The sequence below is a fragment of the Aquarana catesbeiana genome, linkage group LG07, assembly GCF_042186555.1.
Source record: "Aquarana catesbeiana isolate 2022-GZ linkage group LG07, ASM4218655v1, whole genome shotgun sequence".
Classification (NCBI taxonomy): Eukaryota; Metazoa; Chordata; class Amphibia; order Anura; family Ranidae; genus Aquarana; species Aquarana catesbeiana.
Genome location: NC_133330.1, coordinates 320403329 through 320425401, shown reverse-complemented (window position 1 = coordinate 320425401; position 22073 = coordinate 320403329). Strand labels below are relative to the sequence as shown.

Here is a 22073-nt window from a genome sequence, read left to right as displayed (position 1 = left end):
CAAAAATATTCACCATTAGGCCTGGTTCACAGGGGCTTCAGGTTGTAATAGGGCAGTGTTACCAGCAAGCTTTGACAAAGCACTTGCAGGATTTCAGCAAGGATTGTTAAAGGTTTTAAAGTATCATTCAGCTCCAGTTTGTAAATGTTGAACAACAATCCTAATGGGAGTGCTGTCTGCATCACAACAAGCTGAAAGCAGGCTTCGGTACTTCTTGAATCTTGTTGAACGTCTGACGACACCTGTTAGGAGCTACTTTAATCCCTTCCCGCCGAGCGTACGCGGATTTGCGTACACGGCTTTCCGGGGTTATACCGGGATGATGCCCGCAGCTGCAGGCATCATCCTGGTACTGTTTTTTACAGCAGGCAATCGGCTTTCCGGGTATAACAACCGATGCGGCTAAAAGCCTCTTGGCTGCTATGCCGGAGGGGACATCCCCCCCCTCCCACCGCTGTTACTGGGCCTCCCGTTCGATCGGGAGGCCCGGTGGCCAATTGGCTGCCTCCGGCAGCTGGGGGCGGGCTGGAACGAAGCTGTGGGTGGCTTCGTTCCAGCCTTCTAAATGTAAACGCGGAAGCGACGTCATAACGTCACTTCCTGTTTACTCGGCTGCCTATGGCGCCGATTTAAAAAAGATACACAGTATTCAAAATCGCCGTTTTCGGCGATCTGAATACTTTGAAGTGCAAAGGAGGGATCGGGGGTCTTCGAGAGCCCCGATCCCTCCATAAAGAGTACCTGTCACCACCTATTACTGTCACAAGGGATGTTTACATTCCTTGTGACAGCAATATAAGTTATCAAAACATTTTTTTTTAACACAATTTATAAATATAAAAAATTAATAAAAGAAAAAAAAAATTTTTTTAAAGAGCCCCCGTCCCCACGAGCTCACGCAGCAAAGAAAACGCATACAGAAGTCGCACCCGCATATGTAAACGGTGTTCAAATCACACATGAGGTATTGCCGCGATCGTCAGAGCGAGAGCAATAATTCTAGCACTAGACCTCCTCTGTAACTCTAACCTGGTAACCATAAAAAAAAAAAATTTAAGCGTCGCCTATGGAGATTTTTAGGTACCGTAGTTTGTCGCCAATCCACGAGTGCGTGCAATTATAAAGCGTGACATGTATGGCATCTATTTACTTACTGTTTGTTTTTTATTAAATTCATGTGTCCCTTTTCCCAAAAATTTGCGTTTAAAAAACACCACTGCATAAATACAGTGTGATATAAAATATTGCAACAATCTCCATTTTATTCTCTAGATTCTCTGCTAAAAAACATATATATAATGTTTGTGGGTTCTAAGTAATTTTCTAGCAAAAAATACGGATTTTAACTTGTAAACACCAAATTTCAGAAATAGGCTTAGTCATGAAAGGGTTAAAGTGCCAATCAACACTCTCATTAGGATCAGTGTTCAGCATTTACAAACTGGAACTGAATGGTACTTTTACCAACGCCCGCCCACCGTCAAATGATGAAGGGACAGTGCGGCTCTCGTTCTGGGTGGGTCATCATATGATGTGCACCCAGATCAGCAGCCCTCACCGTATTGCTAGGACAGGGCGAGACCCGATCTCTGTAAAGAGTCGATCACTCGACTCTTTAACCATGTGATTGGCTGTGTCCAATCACAGCAGGTCACATGTAAAATACAGAAGTGCCAGTGATCGGCTCTCATTGCCTCACACCGACAGCAAGAGCCGATCAGCAGTATCTTCTCGCAAGGAACACTTGGACATATAATCAGGGCACAGATCAGTGGTGCCCTGATTACAGTACAACCACCAATCAGTGCCCATCAGTGATGCCAGTCACTGCTACCTTTCAGTGTCACCTAATCAGTGCAGCCCCATCAGTGAAGGAGAAAAATTACTTATTTACAAAATCTACTGACAGAAACTGCAAATTTTTTATTTTTCAAATTTTCGGTCTTTATGCTTAACAAAAATAAAAAAACAGCAGTTTCAATAAATACATTTAAATACCACCAAAAGAAAGGAAAAAAAAAAAAAAAAAAAAAATTAAAATTTAATTTGGGTACAGTGTATTCACGACCGCGCAATTGTCAAAGTGTGACAGCGCTGAAAAAAGGTCTGGGTAGGAAGGGGGTGAAGTTGTTAAAGGCTTCAACAAAGCTTGTTGAAAGCTCTGCAAATGCTGGGTCAAAGCTTGCTGTTGTCACTGCTCTTATACAAGCTGATGCCTATGTGAAACAGGCCTTAATAATGATGGGAAAAAAAAAAAAGCTGATCCTGTAGCCAATCTCTTGAGGACAGCAGAGCCTCATCTTTCCCTCTTCCACACTCCTTTTAGGGACACCCCATATACGCACTTGTAAGTCCAGTGAGAATTTTCAAGGTGTGAACTTCAATGTAATGGCATGGAAGGCTCCAGTGCAGTGATGGCGAACCTTGGCACCCCCAGATGTTTTGGAATTACATTTCCCATGATGCTGAGGCACTCTGCAGTGTAGTTGAGTATCATGGGAAATGTAATTCCAAAACATCTGGGGTGCCAAAGTTCACCATCACTGCTCTAGTGCATCATTACCCATAAAAGCAGTGGTTACACAGTCTCAATATCAGAAGTCAAATGAAAGAAACACTTGGTGCACGAATCAGAGTGATCTTTTATTTACACATTTCTACAGGAAAAAAAAAAAAAAAGAAACCTAAAAATGAACTACAAGCTCGCTATATCTGACAAAACCATAAATCGGAGTTCAGTTTGTGTGTGGCCCCCAAAAGAATAAATAAAAACTCTCACCTGGGGTATACAAAAAGATGGACAGACTAATAATTACCTTTAATATCGTCTGATAAGAGGCTTTGCACATAGTTCAAAGAGTAACTTTTAGAAAGATAGGCACAAATACGATTACTCTGAGTGACAGTTTACATTCAAGAGAAGATAGGACACAGAAGTCGGTACAGCTGTCAGCAAGGTGATAGTGACATGAAGGACTGACCCGCTCACATCAGCGGCTAATTTTTGGCCCGATTTACAAAAAAAATTAAAATAAAAAAAAAATTGGAGGAAAGAAAAGAACCTGCTTTTTGTCATAAAAACCAACAGGCCTATTATTAGCACAACTGCAGCAAAACACAGACAGTAACTGTTTTACCCGCTACAGAATATGCAAAGCAGTCTACATGATTTTAGGATCTATCCATTACTGCTGTGTACAAGCAGGATACCAACACTGACCAAAGCTTGCAGATCTACAGACTGGAGTTTATTTACTAAAACTGGAGTGCGCAAAATCAGGTCCAGCTCTGCATAGAAACCAATCAGTTTCTAGTTTTAGTCAAGGCTTAAAGTGATAAAAAAAAAAAAAAAAAGTTTAGGTTTAGTACCTTAATGCATTGCTTACAATAGAAATTAAAAAAAAAACGGTTTCAGTTTCCCTGTGCCCACCTTCCCTGTGTGAAGGGGAAGAGAGGGGAGAAGAGATCAGCAATGTGCACGGCTCCATCTATTCTCGCCTTACTTCCTCTTTACACAGCATTGGAGCAGGAGCCATTGGCTCACGCTACTGTCAATCAGATGCAATGAAGAGGAAATTGGGGGTGGGCCTAAATCCCGCCGTGTAAAGCCTCAAACACGGTTCAATTGTCGGCAGGGGATTGTCTGTTGACAGACTGTTGTCCTAAAATCTTACTGTTAGTACGCTCCTTTTGACAATTGTTGCCCAACTTTCGGCCAACAAATGTTGGATGACAGGCTAGTAAATTTTCGGCGGACAGCGGCTTGACGTCCGATTTTCGTATTGTCAGTACACAAATCCGTCACATAAAAAGTCGAAAGAACAAACACGCATGCTCGGAATCAATGCTCACCAAACACGAAATTAGCAGAAAGGGGCTCAAAAGGTGGCGCTCAAGAGCTGAAATTCCTCGTAGTACGTCACTACGTTCGTGTTTGTGGCACGACAATTGTGTAACGTTGGTGTGCAAGACAAGATCCCGCCACACGCCCTTTCTGACAAAAATCAGACGCTCGGTTGGCCAACAATCATACCGTGTGTATGAGGCTTGAGTCTATGGAGCATGGCTCCATAGAGACACAGGTTGGGAGCGAGCACGCACCATATGTCTCCATAGCAAACTGCTTGCTGTGGGGACACACAAAGAAGAGATGGAACCAAGATCGCAGCAGGGGGCCTGAGAAGAGGAGGATCGGGGCCACTCTGAGCAATACCACTGCACAGAGCAGATAAGAACAGCATGTTTTCATTTAAAAAAAAAAAAAAGATCCTCCTCTTCTCGAGCGCCCTCCCTCAGGGGATTCACGTGGGTGCGCTCCTATGTCCTGCTGCTGTGTTCATTGACAGACAGCAGGACTCGGCTCCATCCCCCCCCCCCCGCATCATTGGATTTGATTGACAGCAGTGGGAGCCAATGGTTCCTGCTGCTATCTATCCAATGAGGACCCGAGACACCGGCTGGAGCTGGTGTTCTGGTTGCTGGAAAGACCGGGCTCAGGTAAGCAAAAGGGGGGCTGCTGCACTACAGAAGGTTTTTCACCTTAATGCATAGAATGCATTAAGGTAAAAGAACATTGAGGGTTTACAACCCCTTTAGTTGAACAAGCTGAAGTTAGGAGCTGCATCAGATTTTGCACTCTCCAGTTTTAGTAACGCAACGCTTACAAAACACCACTTAAAAAAAGAACAATTCTCACTGCCTGGGTGTCTCGGATACAAAGCAAAGATCAGTGAAGGAACAAGTAACAATTTAAACTCCCTTCTTCTGCAGGTGGTGCTATGTACCATAGCAACAGAGTCAGTTTAATCAATACTCCCCCCCAGTATACTTATTAGGATTTTTAGGGCCCATTCACACTATTGCGGTGCATTAAAAAGGCAGTTGTGTTAAGGTAGCCTATTGATTTGGGTGGGTTGTCCAATGCACCATAGAAGTGCATGCAACTTATTTGGCAGTGCACCACACAGCATGTTCGTGCGTTTTCCCATGCTGCAATGAGCATATTGGGAAGGTCAGCTGGAAGGGCATTCAAAAAGATAGGCAACACACTGCACAAAACGCAGGTAACATGTATTGCTGCATGTCTGCGCAGTGCAATAATGTGAAAAGGCCCCTCAAAGTATATTTACAGCCAGGAGTATACAGGTATATGTTTTTGTTTTGGGAAGAGTGTGGAAGGCTTAGAAACCCTGTCAGGTTTTTTTTTTTCTGTCAAAGGGTGTATAGGTCCCCCGCCACATGCTGTGGTTCTTTTGCTGTTCCTTATGTCTAAGGACCAGGGAGGTGATGTAAGGGTTGGCAGAGAAAAATCACAGCATGCGGCCTCGGACACAAGCAGCAGACACACCTGGAATCATCAGATTTGAGATTTCTTTTAGGGCCCTTTCACACTGATCAGTTTTTCTTCTGTTTTTCCCTTATCAAAAAAAAAAAAAAAAAACCAGAAGAAAAATGCATGACCCTCAAATCTTATGGAACTCTTCATACCAGCAAGTTGTGGGTCAGTTGCGTCCTGCATGCTGCATTTTTGGTGTGGCAAACTAAAAACGGACATCCCCATTGACATAATTGGAAAACACACCATGGTTGCATTTTTGGTGCGTTATTTGAGTCGTGTCCTTTTTTTCACAGGCGCAAAATGTGGCAAAAATAGTACAACACATGCCATGTTTTTTGCAACAGAGCAATGTGAAAGCAGCCTTAGGCAGCTGAAGCTCTAGAACAGAGCAAAGACAGCAGATTCAGGTAGCACGGACAGCGTGGGTATAAAATGTTTTTCTTTGCAGGTGGTGTTTTTTTTTTTTGTTTTTTTTTATAAACTCCCCTTCCACTCCAAACCCCATTTCAGCTTAGCTATACCAACTCAATAATAAGCCAGATTTCATGGTGAAAAAATAAGGAGAAAAGGGAAAGATGTTTGACTGGATCAAATTATGATGGGTGTGCAACAATGTTACAACCCATAGCAACCATTCAGAAATAATCTCTTAAAATGATTAGACTGCATCAGACAAGAATCTAATTGGTTGATACTTGGCTTATTATATATAGCTGGAACAGTTAGTGTTGCCCATTAATGAAATCTCAGCTGACGATTTTAAAGCACAATAGAAAATACAGGCCACTAGCAAACTTGCTGAAACAGGCAAATACTTTTTTTCTTTCCTCCATGTTTTTTGTTTTAAACAAGATGGCCAGAATTGTCTATTGAGGTGTCGGACTGCAGAAATGACTGAACAATAAAACTGCCAAGCTCAAGTACTCCATGATATGCTGACACTGTTCCATACAAATAACTAATACTTACCTTGAAAACACCACCAAAATACATTTTTTATATTTTTTCTTTTTAGTCTTGATGATCAAACGGGACCTTATTATAGCCTAATTTAGCCCCCCCCCCCCCCCCGTGAAATACCGCTTTTGCATTTTAAGCCATAAGGGATCACAAAAACAAAAAATATGGAAAACCAAAATTCACATTTCTTTGCATGCTATAAGGATGTAAACAGAGGTACACTAACAAAAAAAAAAGCCATATACTACAAATAAAAAAACACATTTAAAAAAAAAAAAAAAAAAAAATATCCTATGAAAGACATTATGTTTAAGAAACAAAATCTATGCCGTTTTATTGCAGAGTTATACTCCATCCCGTCCAGTGGGGGAAAAACGCAGTAGAACGCTTATGGCTTAAAATGCTGGACTGAGTGTATCTGAGGTTTAGAGGAAGCACAGGTCAAAGCACTTCTGCTGCTACAGATCAAATAAAACATGGAGAATTATTTTTAACTCTTTTGCAACATTTGTTTATCCTCCTCATGCATTAGAGTGGACATTACTCCTAAATATCTATTTCTTTTTGGAACTGGATGATCGGGAGCCAGAATGAGACGATCCAGATGGTGAGTTTCTGCGCCTGGAAGAGAGAAATTGAAAGGTAGGCATCTTGTTAATTTCTGAAAGACTCGTCACTCAGGTTACAATACAAGTAATGCTGTCCTGTTACATTACATCTATGCTATGTTTTTATTATATTAAATCAGACAACATCTACATTTGTAGGTTCATTTGGGTGGAAGAGACAGACGGGCGGCTTAGAAACTGTCTGAAAAAATAGTGTCTGGTACAAGTTAGAAAACCATTCTGATTGATGTTGACAATAGGAACTTTCTTCTCCAATTTCTGTGAAGCTGATTCTATGTATTGCTGATCTGTCCTAACTACAAGCTAGTGTGTTTGCACTGAAATATCAGCAGAGGTACAAGATCCACTTAAATAGTTAAGTCTTAATAAAATTAGATGCTTATTGCATTCATATGTGTGGTGTACATTAAGCTTATTTGTACATGTAACTGCAGGCATTATCCTGGTATTGTTTTTTTAGCGCAGACGGTTGGCTCTCTTGTAAAAGCAATCATATTGGCTAACCAGCCATGGATTGCTTTTACAAGCAGTGGGATGGGATATTTCCCCGATCCCCCATGCTTTCTTAACTGTTCCATCCTACCGGAAGATTAGATCGACCAGCCAGCACTTCCACCGGCTGATCAAAGAGGCAAACAGAGACTGGAACTGCTTTGTTTGCCTCCAAGATATAGGGAACCGGAAGAGATGAGCATAGATCACTTCTGGTTTCCTTGGATGTAAACAGCACCATTTTTAAACAAATACACTTTACCACTTACCGAAAAATCACGTATCTGTACGTCATTCTGCTTCAAGTGGTTGTACTGGGGTGATGCCTGCAGCTATCACCCCAGAACCGTTTTTTTGAACAGACGGTCGGCTATCTTGTGATAACGACTGACGCGGCTAAGCAGCTTGATTGTTATCACAAGCAGCAGGAGGGGACGGTCTCCCCCCACTTTACCCAGGGCCTCTAGTCCCCCCCCCCAGGAGGCCTGAGCAACCATTGAGCACGTCCGGGGGCTGGCCAGAGACCCGGAATCGGCTTTGATTGGGTCTTAGATCTAGTAACCCAGAAGCGACATGACATCACTTCTGGTTTACTGGAGCCTTAAAAGGCGCCAAATTAAAAAAAAAAAAAGTCAGCATTTAAAAACAGTCAAACTTGGGATTTTGAATGCTTTTAAGTGCAAAGGAGGAATTCAATTTCTTGTGACAGAAATATATAACTTTTATTTTATAATATAAATAAAATGTAACAAAAAAAAAAAAAAAAAGTCACGTCATCATGTCCGAGTCACTATTACGAGCAGGTGATTAAAGCCGATCCTAAATTTGCTTGGCTGTCCGGGCGGACGTGCTGCGAGAGCCATGGAAGGAAAATGTGTATAGCATGTTATAAAGCCCCAAAAATCCCATTTCAACTCTATGTTGTAAGGCCATATTGAGATTAATAAAATTTATAATTATATATATATATATATATATATATATATATATATATATATATATACACATACACACACATATACATATACACACACACACACACACGCCTGCCTTTACACTCAAATGAACTTTAATGGCGTCTGAGTCCATAAGGCTCAATATTGAGTTGGCCCACCCTTTGCAGCTTTAACAGCTTCAACTCTTCTGGGAAGGCTGTCCACAAGGTTTAGGAGTGTGTCTATGGGAATGTTTGATCATTCCTCCAGAAACGCATTTGTGAGGTCAGGCACTGATGTTGGACGAGAAGGCCTGGCTCACAGTCTCCGCTCTAATTCATCCCAAAGGTGTTCTATAGGGTTGAGGTCAGGACTCTGTTCATGCCCGTCAAGTTCCTCCACCCCAAACTCGCTCATCCATGTCTTTATGGACCTTGCTTTGTGCACTGGTGCGCAATCATGTTGGAACAGGAAGGGACCAAAATTGTTCAAAATGTCTTGGTATGCCAACACCTTAAGAGTTCCCTTCACTGGAACTAAGGTGCCAAGCCCAACCCCTGAAAAACAATCCCACCCCATAATCCCCCCTCCACCAAACTTTACACTTGGTGCAATGCAGTCAGGTAGGTACAGTTCTTCTGGCAACCGCAAAACCCTGACAAGCCCATTGGATTGCCACTCCAGAGAACATGCCTCCACTGCTCTAGAGTCCAGTGGCAGCGTGCTTTACACCCCTGCATCCAACGCTTTGCATTGCACTTGCTGATGTAAGGCTTGGATGCAGCTGCTCGGCCATGGAAACCCATTCCATGAAGTGGTTGTGCTAATGTTAAGGCCATACGTAATTTGGAGGTCTGTAGCCACTGACTCTGCAAACAGTTGGCGACTGCTGCGCTCCAGCATGCGCTGACCCCGCTCTGTCATTTTACATGGTCTACCACTTCCTGGCTGAGTTGCTTGGCTTCACTGAGCTCCTGAGAGCGACCCATTCTTTCACATATATTTGTAGAAGCACTCTGCATGCTCAGGTGCTTTATTTTATACACCTGTAGACATGGAGGCGATTGGAACACCTGAATCCAATGATTTGGTGGGGTGTCCCAACACTTTTGGTAAAATAAATATAAAAATATATATATATATATATATATATATATATATATATATATATATATATATATATATATATATATATATATATATATATATATATATATATATATATATATATATATATATATATATATACACACACACACACATACATACACACACACCCTCAGATCACGAGCAAGCATAATCCGTTCCAGGAGAATGCTCGTAATCCAAAGTACGCATATCAAAGCGAGTTTTCCCATTGAAGTCAATGGAAACGAAAATAATTTGTTCCGCATGCTGTATGCAATACCGCATGCGGCCAGAGGCAGGGGAGGCGCCGGAGAGCCTCGGAAACGGCCAGAAAGGCCAGAGGACACTTCGGCTGACCTTGGCAAACCTCGGAAAGACTTCCTACCCGAAATTTGCCAATGTCAGCCATGCTGTACTTAGGTCTTTCCATGCATTTCCGAACAGGATGTTCGTCTCTGCTCGGCTCCGGCACCCCCACCTCAGGCCAAAAGCGGTACTGCACACCGCTTTGGTCTGAATCGTGCTAGTTTTGCGAGACAACATTCACAAACCAAGTTACAATTTTTAAAAATACAGTGCTCGTATTGCAAAACGCTCGTTAACCGCGTTACTCGCCATCCGAGGTTCCAGTGTGTGAAAATTATTATATATATATATATATATATATATATATATATATATATATATATATATATATATATATATATATATATATATATATATATATACACATATACACATATACACACACATACATACATACATATACACACACATAGCATTACAACCTGGAGTTGAAATGGATTTTGTGTATGTGCAACTTCAATAAAAAAGTTCAATCACAGACTGGTTAATAGCCGTAGACACTTAGTGAAATCATTTCTTTGAATTATGTGAAAATGAGAAGATGTTGCTTTGTGTTGATTCTGCAGCCTTTGTCCTGATCAACAGCACCCCCAAGTGGGCATTAAACATTTCAAATACTTTTCATGAGAACTGGATGCACATTAGTAATTGTGTACTAAATGAATCTTCCCAATCCTATCTGCCAAATGTGAGCTGCACAAATTCTCTCACCTAGCTGTAAATATGAAGGAAAAAAATATAGCTTTTCCCTAAAATTAGTTACAAAAGTTAGCTCAGCTGTAAAACATTTAAAAATGTTAAAATTTACAAAATACATTCCTCGGACTGAGGTAGAACACAAGAAATCATTTGGCATTTTCCCCAGAGTACACATCAATTCCCCTTCTAATTCTACAGTAACCCAAACCTTTCGGTTGACCGTGATCTTGTTCGCTTTTTTTTGCGCTCAGTGGACGAGGATCTGGAGCGGCTCCTTTTCTTGCCCCTCCCAGAAGATGACGAGGACCGGGAGCTTGCGTAAGATCTTTTTCTCGGGGAAGAAGAACCCCGGTGCGACCTGGAGCTGGATCTTTATTAAAAATGAAGAGAATTTAATATGGCAATAGAAAACTAAAGCTTCTGTAACATGTTTAAAAAATAAATCTGGAATGTAAAAATAATTTAAGAATTTGGAAGTGTGTAAAGCCATTAAAAACAGGTCTGGAAATTTGTACTGAGGTTAATCAGCCCTCTTCCCCCACTAATGCCCAGTACACACGATCAGAAAATCATACGGAAAATACCGCTTTCAAAACGATTGTACGATAAATCGGATCGTTTGTACAGAGCTTTCGAGAGCCGATCATGACAGTTCATCCGATATTATTCTATCAGACGTGCACGAAAAAATTTTTCGTACGATATTTTCGTTTAATCAGCACAGTTATTGTTTCGAAAATGCAATACAAATGCATTAACACATGACATCACTTCCAAATTTTTTTTCAGTTGTATATGAATTTGTGACTTTAGTAAACGGAGATTCGATATGAGATTAGCAAGCAAAAAAAAAAAAAAAAAAACAAAAAAAAAAAAGAGACGGACGATCATCCATCCGATAATCTCATCGTGTGTACGGGGCATTAGGCATAGTTCATAGCCCTTATTGTCTTCCCCCACCAAGACCCCTTTCACACCGAGCCGCCCCGGGCGTCAGCGGTAAAGCAGCGCTATTTTTAGCACCGTTTTAGTGACGTATTCGGCAGCTAGCGGGGCGGTTTTAACAACCCGCTAGCGGTCGGAAAGGGGTTAAATCCACTCGCAAAACGCCGCCGGAGCGGCGTTCTGCCAGCGGTATCGCAACGCTGTCCTATTGATTTCAATGGGAGCAGCGGTGGAGGAGCAGCGAGTTCACCGCTCCTAAGAAGCTGCTGGCAGGACTTTTTCTGACGCCCTGCCAGCGCACCGCTCCAGTGTAGAAAATGCATGGAGCAGCTGTTTTAGGGCGGTTTGCAGGCGCTATTTTTAATGCTATAGCACCTGCAATTCGCCCCCAGTGTGAAAGGGGTCTAAGGTACAGTTCACGGCCCTCATCCCGCCCCCCCACTAAGGTACAGTTCATGGCCCTTATTGTCTGTGGTCATTTTATTTTACTACAATTCTATGAGGATCCTCTTATTTTTCCAGTACAGTACGCAGACACTGACAGACACACTGGACCTGACGCAGTCAGGACACATGCACACTGGGACCTTCTAAGTGCTTTTCTTCTGGCAGAAGAACCAGCCCAGAGAGCTGGTGGGGGATTCCAGAAGAGGATCGGGCTGCTCTGTGCAAAACCATTACACAGAAGCAGGTTGGATATATTAAAAAAAAAAAAAATCAGATACATTAATTTGGTTTATTTAGCATGAAGTGGAGCTTAGTTATGTAGCATGAGGCTGTATATTCAGCAATATTTACACGCACGGGAGTGACGTCATCGCGGCTCCGGCCAATCACAGCGCCAGAGCCGGGATACCCAGAAGTAACTCACCGGAACGATGTCAGAGCAGTGAACGAGGACCGCTGCGGGGCCTTCGATCTCAGGTAAGTAATTCATAATGAGCTAGTATGCTGTGCATGCTAGCTCATTACGCCTTTGTCTTGCAGGTTTTTTTTTTTTTTTTTTTTAGGGTTTACAACCACTTTAAAGTGAATGGAAACATCAGCTGTGGTGCCGATATTACTGGACTCCAGGACAGGCAAGTGTCCTATTATTAAAAGTCAGCAGCTGCAGTATGTGTAGCTCCTGGCTTTTAATTTTTGCTGGGATGGGTGGACCTCTGCTTTAAATCGACTTGATTTAAACCAAACCCACCCTGCACAGAAGTATAACTTTTTTTTTCATAACAAGTTTTTCGTTTTTTGAGTTTCACTTTAAAGTCACTACACAGTGGAGGTGGTGCTAGTAGCCGGCAAAAATGTAATTTTGAATAATTAGTTGTGATTGGAATAGCAAATATTAAACTTTGATAAACACTGAACTAGGTTATTCATGAAGAAACAACTTCAAATCTCTTACCACTTCCATCAGCTCATTTGCCACAGTTACAACCTTCTATACCACCATCCCCACCCTATTAGATTGTAAGCTCTTCTGAGCAGAGCCCTCTTAATCCTCTTGTATTTTGTATTATAACTGTATTGTCTCCCTTTTATATTGTAAAGCGCTGCGTAAACTGTTGGCGCTATATAAATTCTGTATAATTATAATATTATAACAGTTCAACAGCACAACACAAATAGAAGAAACAAAAGAAAAAACAATAGGGAAGAAGTTTTGCATCACACGTCGCTGAACCACTTTTCTGTCACTGTGACAGAGAGCCTGGCATCCCTCATTCACCTGGATTTGGAACCCCGAGATTGAGAACGGTCTCTGGAACTGGAGCCCGATCTTGAACTGGAAGAACTCCCTGAGCGAGACCTGAAACAACACAGTGCAGTTTTGTCTAGCTCTTGTGATCAATACCTTATATACATATATAAAAGCTGCAACCAACTCTAGAGGAAGCACAGAATTCAGATTTAACCAACTAAAATATATATTTTTATATACTAACAAAATCATAGATACCTCATAAAGAGTGTCAAACTTATTCCATAAGGCAGTACATATCAAAGGTGCAGAAAACTATGACAATTTCATTTGTAGGAGGATTCTAATTGGTTTAATGCACTTTGCAGGTCATCTCTGATTTTTGCACTGCCTTAAAAAAAAAAAAAAAAAAAAAAAAGGGAGAAGTCCAGGCTGAGCTCGTTTGGCTGGGCTTCTCCTATGGGTCACAGGAGTGCAATTCGTTTTGCACTCCTGTGACCCGTTTTCAACAGAGAGCGGTCTGAAGTCCGCTCTCTGCTGAGGTCTCTGGAATCAGTCCAGGCACTGCGTCATCCCGACAATAAAAGTCTGGACCAGCCAGGTGCCTGGACCGACACTCCGCGCAGCCTCTCAGCGAGCCGCTCAGAGCCTGAGACGGCCGCTCCCTGCCCCTCCACAGCTCAGCGCTCCAGTGAGCGTGGAGGAGCAGAGAGGAGAGCTGCTGATTGACAGGCAGCAGCTCTCTGCTTGGGGAGCTGAGAGAACCGAGCCATCGGCAATGTTCTGTGGCTCGGTTCTCAGTGCAGAGACGCGGGGGGGTCAGATGCAGCATCAGTTCCATGCTGCATCCACCTAGATAAAGTATAAGGGGGGGGGGGGGGGGGAACAACCACCCTTCTCTTAATAAATAAGGATGAGCATTTTAAAATAAAGTTCATCGAAAGAATTAAACATTTCAATCACAAACAAATCTGCTAAAATATAAAGTACTGAAAAGAATCATTAAAGTGTTTGTATAGCAGAAACTCTTATGCTTTGGTTAGAGTATGGAAGGGTTAGAGCCCCTGTCAGGTTTATATTGCCATCTGTGACCCCACTGGGGAGATTCAACCTCTCCATTTGTCCTATTGGCCATCGTTACAGAAATGGCAAGTGATAAGAAATTCAGAATTTAAAAGTTTTCCGCAAAACAGGAATAGAGGGAAAATATACCAATGGGGACACCAGTTTGAGGGGGAATTCTCCTTTTGTTGCTCTAACTTCCTGTTCTATCTCCATGACAGGAAGTAAAGGAAATCTCCCAAAAAAAAAAAAAACACCACACACAACCTTGACTGGTGTTGTAACCCTTCCTTACTCTATCTGAAACTGAAAAAATGTTTTGGCTATACATGCGCTTTACTTTCACTGAATTCCTAGATAGAGCCATGGGTGGAGGTTGGCTACAGGAACCTCACTAACTCAGGCAGCTCCTCTGTGTATGACTTGTACACACCAACAGACTAATCATCTCTTAAGCAGTAATTTCAGTAGCAGTAATAAGGCTTTCCATTAACGTGGAAAAAACTCCTTTCCACCATATACTTAATCATTTGCTTGCACAATTAAAACAGTGTGTGGCATATTGCTAAAAAGCCTTTTTCGATTCCTTGATTGAAAGCCTCCAGAATTTAAAAAACACAAAAATGTCAAACATATGACCAGCGCAGCAGAAATGCATTCAAGTTTCCTTGAGACAAGACACAGGGTTGCATCACCCTGAAGCTTCTTTCATTTCCCAAAAGCATGCAAACAAAAAAAAAAAAAAAATATAAAAAAAAAAAAAACAAACAAAAAAAAAAAAAAAAAAAACACAAGCATTAAAGAGATCCTGTTGCCAGGCATAACCTTTCCTTTTGCTCACTTGGGGTAGTAGTTTATGATGTATACTTACATCTTTGCCAGAAAAAGATTATTCCCTTTTTGTTTTAAGCCAGCCACAGACTGTTCGAATCTCTTCAACAAGAACCAGCCGAGATTCGATTGATGTATGGGCAGGCTGATTGTACCAAAGTAAAAATCGGTCAACTTGGGTACAACCAGTCTGTCAGATTTTACATGTGATTATTGCTAGCGGCTATTATAGCCACAAGCAATAATTACGGTGTTCTCCTAGTGAGGACGGCTTCCGCCGCCGGGAGAACACAATAGCCCTGAAGGGAGGGATTCCTCCATCAAACACTGACTGTGTTGATGGGGGAAATTAAGCAAATTTCTTTCCTGGAACCTGCGGTTGCAGGAAAGAAAATTGCTTTGTCTATGGCTGGCCTTACCCTTAAAGTTTTCGAAGGATCCAACATATCAGTTCTTTCTGTACTGGCCCCCTCTGCTCTCCTCCCCTCCCTGCTGCAACGTGTGCCCACTCCCTGTCGTTACAGCCCTATCTATCCACACATGATCTGATAACTTTAAGCACAACTTTACCAACTAGGGTTGCACCGACACCGTATTTTGGCTGGCGAGTACTTGCCGATACAGAGTACCAATACCTTTGGGTGCGATTTGAGCCCATACAAAATGAAAGCTCTAAATCACACTGCAAAAGAATCGCATTGTCTGAGGAAGGGATGGACTTGTCTCCTGAAAACACGTCAACTTTCCAACTACAGTGATTTGGAGATCCCCAATGCTGGTGCTGTGATTAGATATGCTTTTAATCTTCTGACGATTGCAGGTTTTTGGCTTTTTAATAAATCAAAAATGGGTGTTGGAGGTAATGCACTAGACCTATGCGCCCGCCTTTGTTTCTTTTTAGTGCTTTGGAGTTGCCTCGCTCAAGGAAAGCAGCATCGCATGAATCATTATCAGTATCATTGGATATGAATCTGAGTGAGCATTGAGGATCGATTGGTTTTAAAGAATCGCATGTGATTTGAACAGGAATGTGGTGCGATTCCTGTCTGAATCCCATGCGGTTTCCCGCACCGTTCGTGTGAACCCAGGCTGAAATCACTATGACAAGCCTAGGTTTGCAATACGAATTGAACCTATTTTGTACTGGCTCAAAATGCACCGCAAAAGGTATTAGTTTTGGGTATAGGAGCATTTTCACAAGTACTAAAAATACTTGATATCGGCACGAATATTGATACTGGTACCGGTGCAACCATATTACCCACCATTCATCTACAGCCATCTTTGCCCTGTATAAACATTGGCATAATCCAAGCTCTGACTAGTACTGCCTCCGGCTCCCTTTCTCAGACCCATACAGCGGTTCTCACAGCCAATCGTGAGAGAAAGAGACAGATGTAATGTCAGCAGCAGTAAGTCACACTAAATGCCCCAAGTGATTAAAAAGAAAAAAAGGTGATGTCTGAGAAAAAAAAAAAAAAAAAGTCTACTTAAATTCCATGCAGGTTACAGTTAACATATGGAGTCCTGAAGAGGAGTCTATAATGTTTCAGCCAAAGTTTAAAAAAATAAAATAAACACCTTGTGTTGTCCTCCCACAGTTGCCCGACTCGCTCACTAACCTTCACCAGTCACAAACTATACTTTGATGTCCAGACTGGTTGGTAAAGCAGTTTTAAAGAATGCTGGAACCTTATTATATTTTAGAGGGGAAAGATTTTTTTTGTACACCTTCACAAGGCCAAACTGATTCAAAATGGTTATTTCAGCATTGCATAACCAAATCACTTTGATAAGAGAATTCTTAGATAAAATGTTCAAAGTGGAATGCAGCAATATTCGCAAACAAAAGGAAAGGTCCAGGTATTAAGTGGCTTTCAGTAAAATGTATTATTCAATAAGACAAGGGAAGCCTGTGTGTACATGGTAGTGTCGATTTCAAAAGACTTCCAGGAAAGCATTATCTAAAGACAAAACCTGTCCTTAGACAACTCCCACTTTGGATAGTGTAGGGGAGATAACTTATTTTTTTGCCATGTGTCTTATTAGAAAGACTTTCCTTCACTTCTAATTGTGAAGACTCAAATGGTAGTGAGTGAAAAGCTTTCCAATGTGAGGTAAAAACGGACAATTGTCACAGAAACAAGGGTCCCTACTGAAAGATTCCTCCTCTGTTCCTGTTCTGGTGGCAACTCAAAATTTTGGATTTATCCTTACTTTTCATTCCTGTTGACAATAGCGATTGGGACAAAAAAAGCCTAGTACACACCCGCTGGGTTGAAAAAAAAAAAAAAAAAAAAAAAACTGACAGAGCTACTGTACCAACAATTAGAACAGCGATCTCCCCTGCTGAGCGCTGGTCAGCCTCTGGTTTTCCAGCATGCACATCCAACAGAAGCCAGCTGAACAGCCGGCTTTGATCGGACCGGCTGCCATACACACGGGTCGAATGTCAGCCATTTTTTAAATTGAGCAGGCCAATGTCATCTGACATTTCGGCCTGTGTGTACTAGGCTTTAGAGAGAGAATCTCTATAACAGGGAGACAGACACACACCAAGAATATCTGACAGTTTATTCTTACAATAAAAGATTGCTTCACCTTTTGTAACAGTTTACCATCATTCAGGGTGTAACAGGTTACAAATGCACCCGCACCCCCCAAATCCCCCGTTTGCAGTCACAATCTTAAATAAAAGTGGCTGCGTAGGGCTCTGGCGACATTTATTTACCAAGTTAATTGTGAAAACTACAAGTACCAACATCCTTTGCGGCTGTCGGCTTGTACTTCTCAAAGAACTACCAGGCCGATGCTGATCGCTCTAGGTAGTTCATTGAACTTCCTACCCGTATTGGAGGTACAGGAAGACAGGTCCACAGGACTGTGGCAATGCTTTACAAGTCCCTAAACCCCCATAAATATTAAATGCATTTTTTTTTTTACCTGCAAAGAAATGTGCATTTTTTTTTTGTAAAAGGGAACTTATCCTTAACATTTTGGCCCTAGTTATATTTTAAAATCAACCACACCCCATCCATCCTACAGCCAAGGTCAGAAGCACTCTTGAGAGCAAGACTACATTTAGGAGGATGCCCTTGCTGATTATTATTATAAGAAAATGTCTATTTCCTCAGATCTCAAAATATAATCATTATAATCATGATGGCTAAAAGTAAAAGCAAATGAAATGCTTACTGTTAAAAAAAAAAAAAAAAATAAAAAATAAAAATTGTGAAGAGAAAACAATAAAACTCTAAATGCATATTGCATGGCAGTTCAAGTCTCTAGTATAGTATATATGAAGTAAGAAAGTTTAGATACTGACATTTTGCCCGGCTTTACCCTTGACCTGTACCCGTTTACCTGGACCTAGACCTTGAGCTTGAGTGGGAGGAGGAATGGGATGATCGAGATTTAGATCTGCTGCGGGTGGATTTCTTATTTTTACTATTATCTTCTTCGTCACTGGCAAGGTTATATTTTGAAAGGTCACCATCGTCGTCATCTTCATCCTAGAGGAAGGGAAACATTCTTAGCTTTAAAACAGCACAAGTTACTATAATGGGTTGTGAACACTACAATATAAAAAGTTATTCATGCAAATAACTGGAGCAATCAAACCTTCCTTAGCCTTAGGAGCCGGTTCACACAGGGGCGACTTGGCTGCCTGACAATCATGCTCCATTCTCTACAATGGAACCAATCTCATAGGATCAACTAAAGTCGCTCCCACTTAGAAAAAGGTTCCTGTACTACTTTGGGGTGACTTCGGAGCGGCTTGCATTGACTTCTATACAGAAGTCGTTTTGCAAGCCGCGTTGTATGGGGCGGCTTCAGAGTCGGGCGACTTTAAAGCCGCCACTGTGTGAACCGGCTCTAAAACTTGCACTGCTTACATTAGGTCAACAAACAAAGCTTCAGGACTTTTTAACCACTTCAATACTGGACACTTTCACCCCCTTCCTGCCAAGGCCAATTTTCGGCGCGGTCACACTGGGTCATACAACACTGTACCCATATTTTTCCACACAAAATAGAGCTTTTTTGGTGGTATGTAATCACCACTGTTTTTTATGCCAAAGGAAAAAGACCAAAAATCCTGGGAAAAAAAAAAAAAAAAAAAAGTGGGGGGGAAGAAGTTTTTCTTTGTTATAAGATTTGTAAATAAAGATTTCTTCAAAAATTTCGGCCAAAATGTATTCTGCTACATTTCTCTGGTGAAAATAACCCGAATCAGTGTATATTATTTATTTATGGTGTAGATATATTTGCAAATCGATTCATCCTGATGTACCAACGGCCTATCATTTTTTGAGGCCCGTAAATGCCATAACAGTACAAATACCCCCCAAATGAGTCCCTTTTTGGAAAGTAGACAGTCCAAGGTATTTCGTAAGAGGCATGACTAGTCTTTTGAAGTTTTAGTTTTTGTCACAATTTATTGAAAAAAAAAAAAAAAATTATATTATATCATATTATATATATATATTTTTTTTTTTTTTACATACTGTCACTAGTGCAGTACATAGTCATCATAATCATATAACGGTGTGGAGGTGATCAGGGACACTGACTGGCGACAGTAATATATATTTATCTATCCAGCCATCTATCCCTATATCTATACACACACACACTTTGATTGGCCTGTCTGTACCATGCAATCACAGAGATAAACACAATAGTACACACTGAATGGCTATGAATGGAAGCCATTAATTGATGGATTTGTTTATGAATAGCAACTTACATCATCCAGTTTATATTTTGACAGATCTGCATCCTCTTCATCCTCCTCTTCATCCCCCTCCTCTTCCTCACCTCCAGACGCCTTCTCCTCAGCCTTAACGATGACGACTGCCTTAGAGCTGCCTGGCTTTCCACGATATTTTTTCTTTTTTCTCCCAAACTAAAATCAGAGAAATAAAAAGAGAAAATTTTCCAAACCATTTCTGATTAGGTTGATTAACCAACATGGGGAAAAAAAAAAAAAAAAAAAAAAAAAACACACAATACCACCACAATATATAGAAGGCACCATGAGGGCAATCAAAATTATACAGGGTCCTATTAGTAGTTGTATTCTTTAAATTTGGAAGAATATAAAACAAAAAACACAGTAGTAACTGTGCGGGGGGCAAGATCTGTTTTATAGCCAGGTCTTTGCTTCCAACATTTGGCTGAATGAGCACAAGTTCCAAAATCTGGTGGAAAGTCTTGCCCAGAAGTGGAGGCTGTTATAGCTGCAAAGGATGGGGGGAGAAGGGGGGGGGGGGGTCCTCCAATTAATGCCTGTAGTTTTAAAACAGAATGTGCAGGTCCTGGTCAGGTGTCCAAAAACCTTTGGCGATTTAGTGTATTCCCAATTCCCCAGCTGCTTTCTCTATAATATACATTTTTATAAATCCAACACACATTTAACAGCTCCAGAAAGGTATAAAAAATATCAAGTGATGTCTACATCAACTGCCTATTCATTTTTTGATGGAATGATTCTTTAAAGTGCCGAGAGAAAAGACTCAAAGCCTAACTGAAATCATATTACAGCCAACTTTAGAACATTGTAATTGAACCTACTGCCAAAGCTTTTGTCTTTTAGTGTTCCAATGCTTTTTATTAGTTTGATGTCCATAAAGCAAAATCCAGATTCTGGGGTAATACCAAGCTCAAAACTGCTCCTACCCTTCTAACAACTATACTAACCATCCTGTAAAATAAATATGCATATACTTACCTATTCTTAGGCTGCTCTCGTCCAGTAAAAATGATCTCCCCAGCGCCAGCTACAGGGGAGAGAGAGTGATCCCACAACGGCTGGAAATGTCTGTGCAGCGACTTTACCCATAGGCTTATCACATGACTGGACCGGAGTGCCCTGAGAATAGGTAAGTATATGCATCTTGCTTCTACGGGGTAGTTAGTACAGGGAGGGAGCAGTTTTAAGCTTAGCTAGTATTATCCCAGAATTATACTTTAAAGCGTTTAACAAAAAAAAAAAAAAAAAAAAATTGGATCCTGATCCCTTAACCACTTCAGTCCCAGAAGGATTTACCCACTTCCTGACCAGGCCATTGTTTGCTATATGGCACTGCGTCGCTTTAAACAGACAATTGCGCGGTCATGCAAATAAAACTGTCCTTTTTTTTCCCCACAAATACAGCTTTCTTTTGGTGGTATTTGATCACCTCTGCGGTTTTTATTTTTTGAGCTATAAACAAAAAATGCCCGACAATTTTGAAAAAAATAAATACATTTCCTGCTTTATAAACACACCCAATAAAAAAAAAAAAAAAAAAAAAAAAACACACCACACCAATAAGCACATATTGATTGGTTTGCGCAAAAGTTATGGCATCTACAAAATAGGGGATTTATGGCATCTTTTTTTTTTTTTTTTTTTTTTTACTAGTAATGGCAGTAATCTATAATTTTTAGTGGGACTGCAACATTGCGGCAGACAGATCAAAATATGCACTGACATTGTACTAATGGCACTGGCAGGTAAGGAGTTAACATCAGAGGCGATCAAGGGGTTAAATGTGTTCCCTAACTGTATGGGGGATGGGCTGCCTGGAACAGCACACAGATCCGTCTTCCTACATAGCAGAAAGACAGGATGTGTGTCATCGCCTGACAGAACGGAGATCTACCTTCTTTACTATGGCAGATCACCATTCTGTCACTGCAGGGAACGATCGCGGGTCGGCCGGCGGACAGAGTCTGCCGGACCCGCTGATTGGTCCCCCCACGCACCTCCACAGATCGCCGTGTATGAGCCCGATGTACACCTACGGCGATTCGCTCAGCCAAACCAACCTGCCACAGTATGGCTGGTCGGCAAGTGGTTAAAGCATGAACAACAGCACAGTGCTTGTACTGTGTAATTAGGCCCCTTCTATCACATGAAATACCTGGCTGATCCTGAGTTTCTGCCCTCCCCTATATAAACTGACCACGGTATATCATGGCTGCTTAGCCCTCACACCGTAGTC

The 22073-nt window shown here is 41.4% G+C and overlaps 1 protein-coding gene across 1 annotated transcript in view; it reads right to left on the bottom strand.

Annotated features, from left to right (window-relative positions):
• Positions 1 to 2622: 2622 nt before the first annotated feature.
• Positions 2623 to 22073, bottom strand: part of ZRANB2 (zinc finger RANBP2-type containing 2) — a 29652-nt gene continuing 10201 nt past the window's right edge. The window contains exons 6-10 of the mRNA XM_073593748.1: positions 19832 to 19990; positions 18445 to 18593; positions 13216 to 13296; positions 10756 to 10917; positions 2623 to 6919 (exon numbers count right to left, since the gene is read on the bottom strand). Of these exons, the coding sequence (XP_073449849.1) occupies positions 6853 to 6919; positions 10756 to 10917; positions 13216 to 13296; positions 18445 to 18593; positions 19832 to 19990 (618 nt within the window). The 3' untranslated portion in view covers positions 2623 to 6852. The remainder of the gene's footprint in view (positions 6920 to 10755; positions 10918 to 13215; positions 13297 to 18444; positions 18594 to 19831; positions 19991 to 22073) is intronic.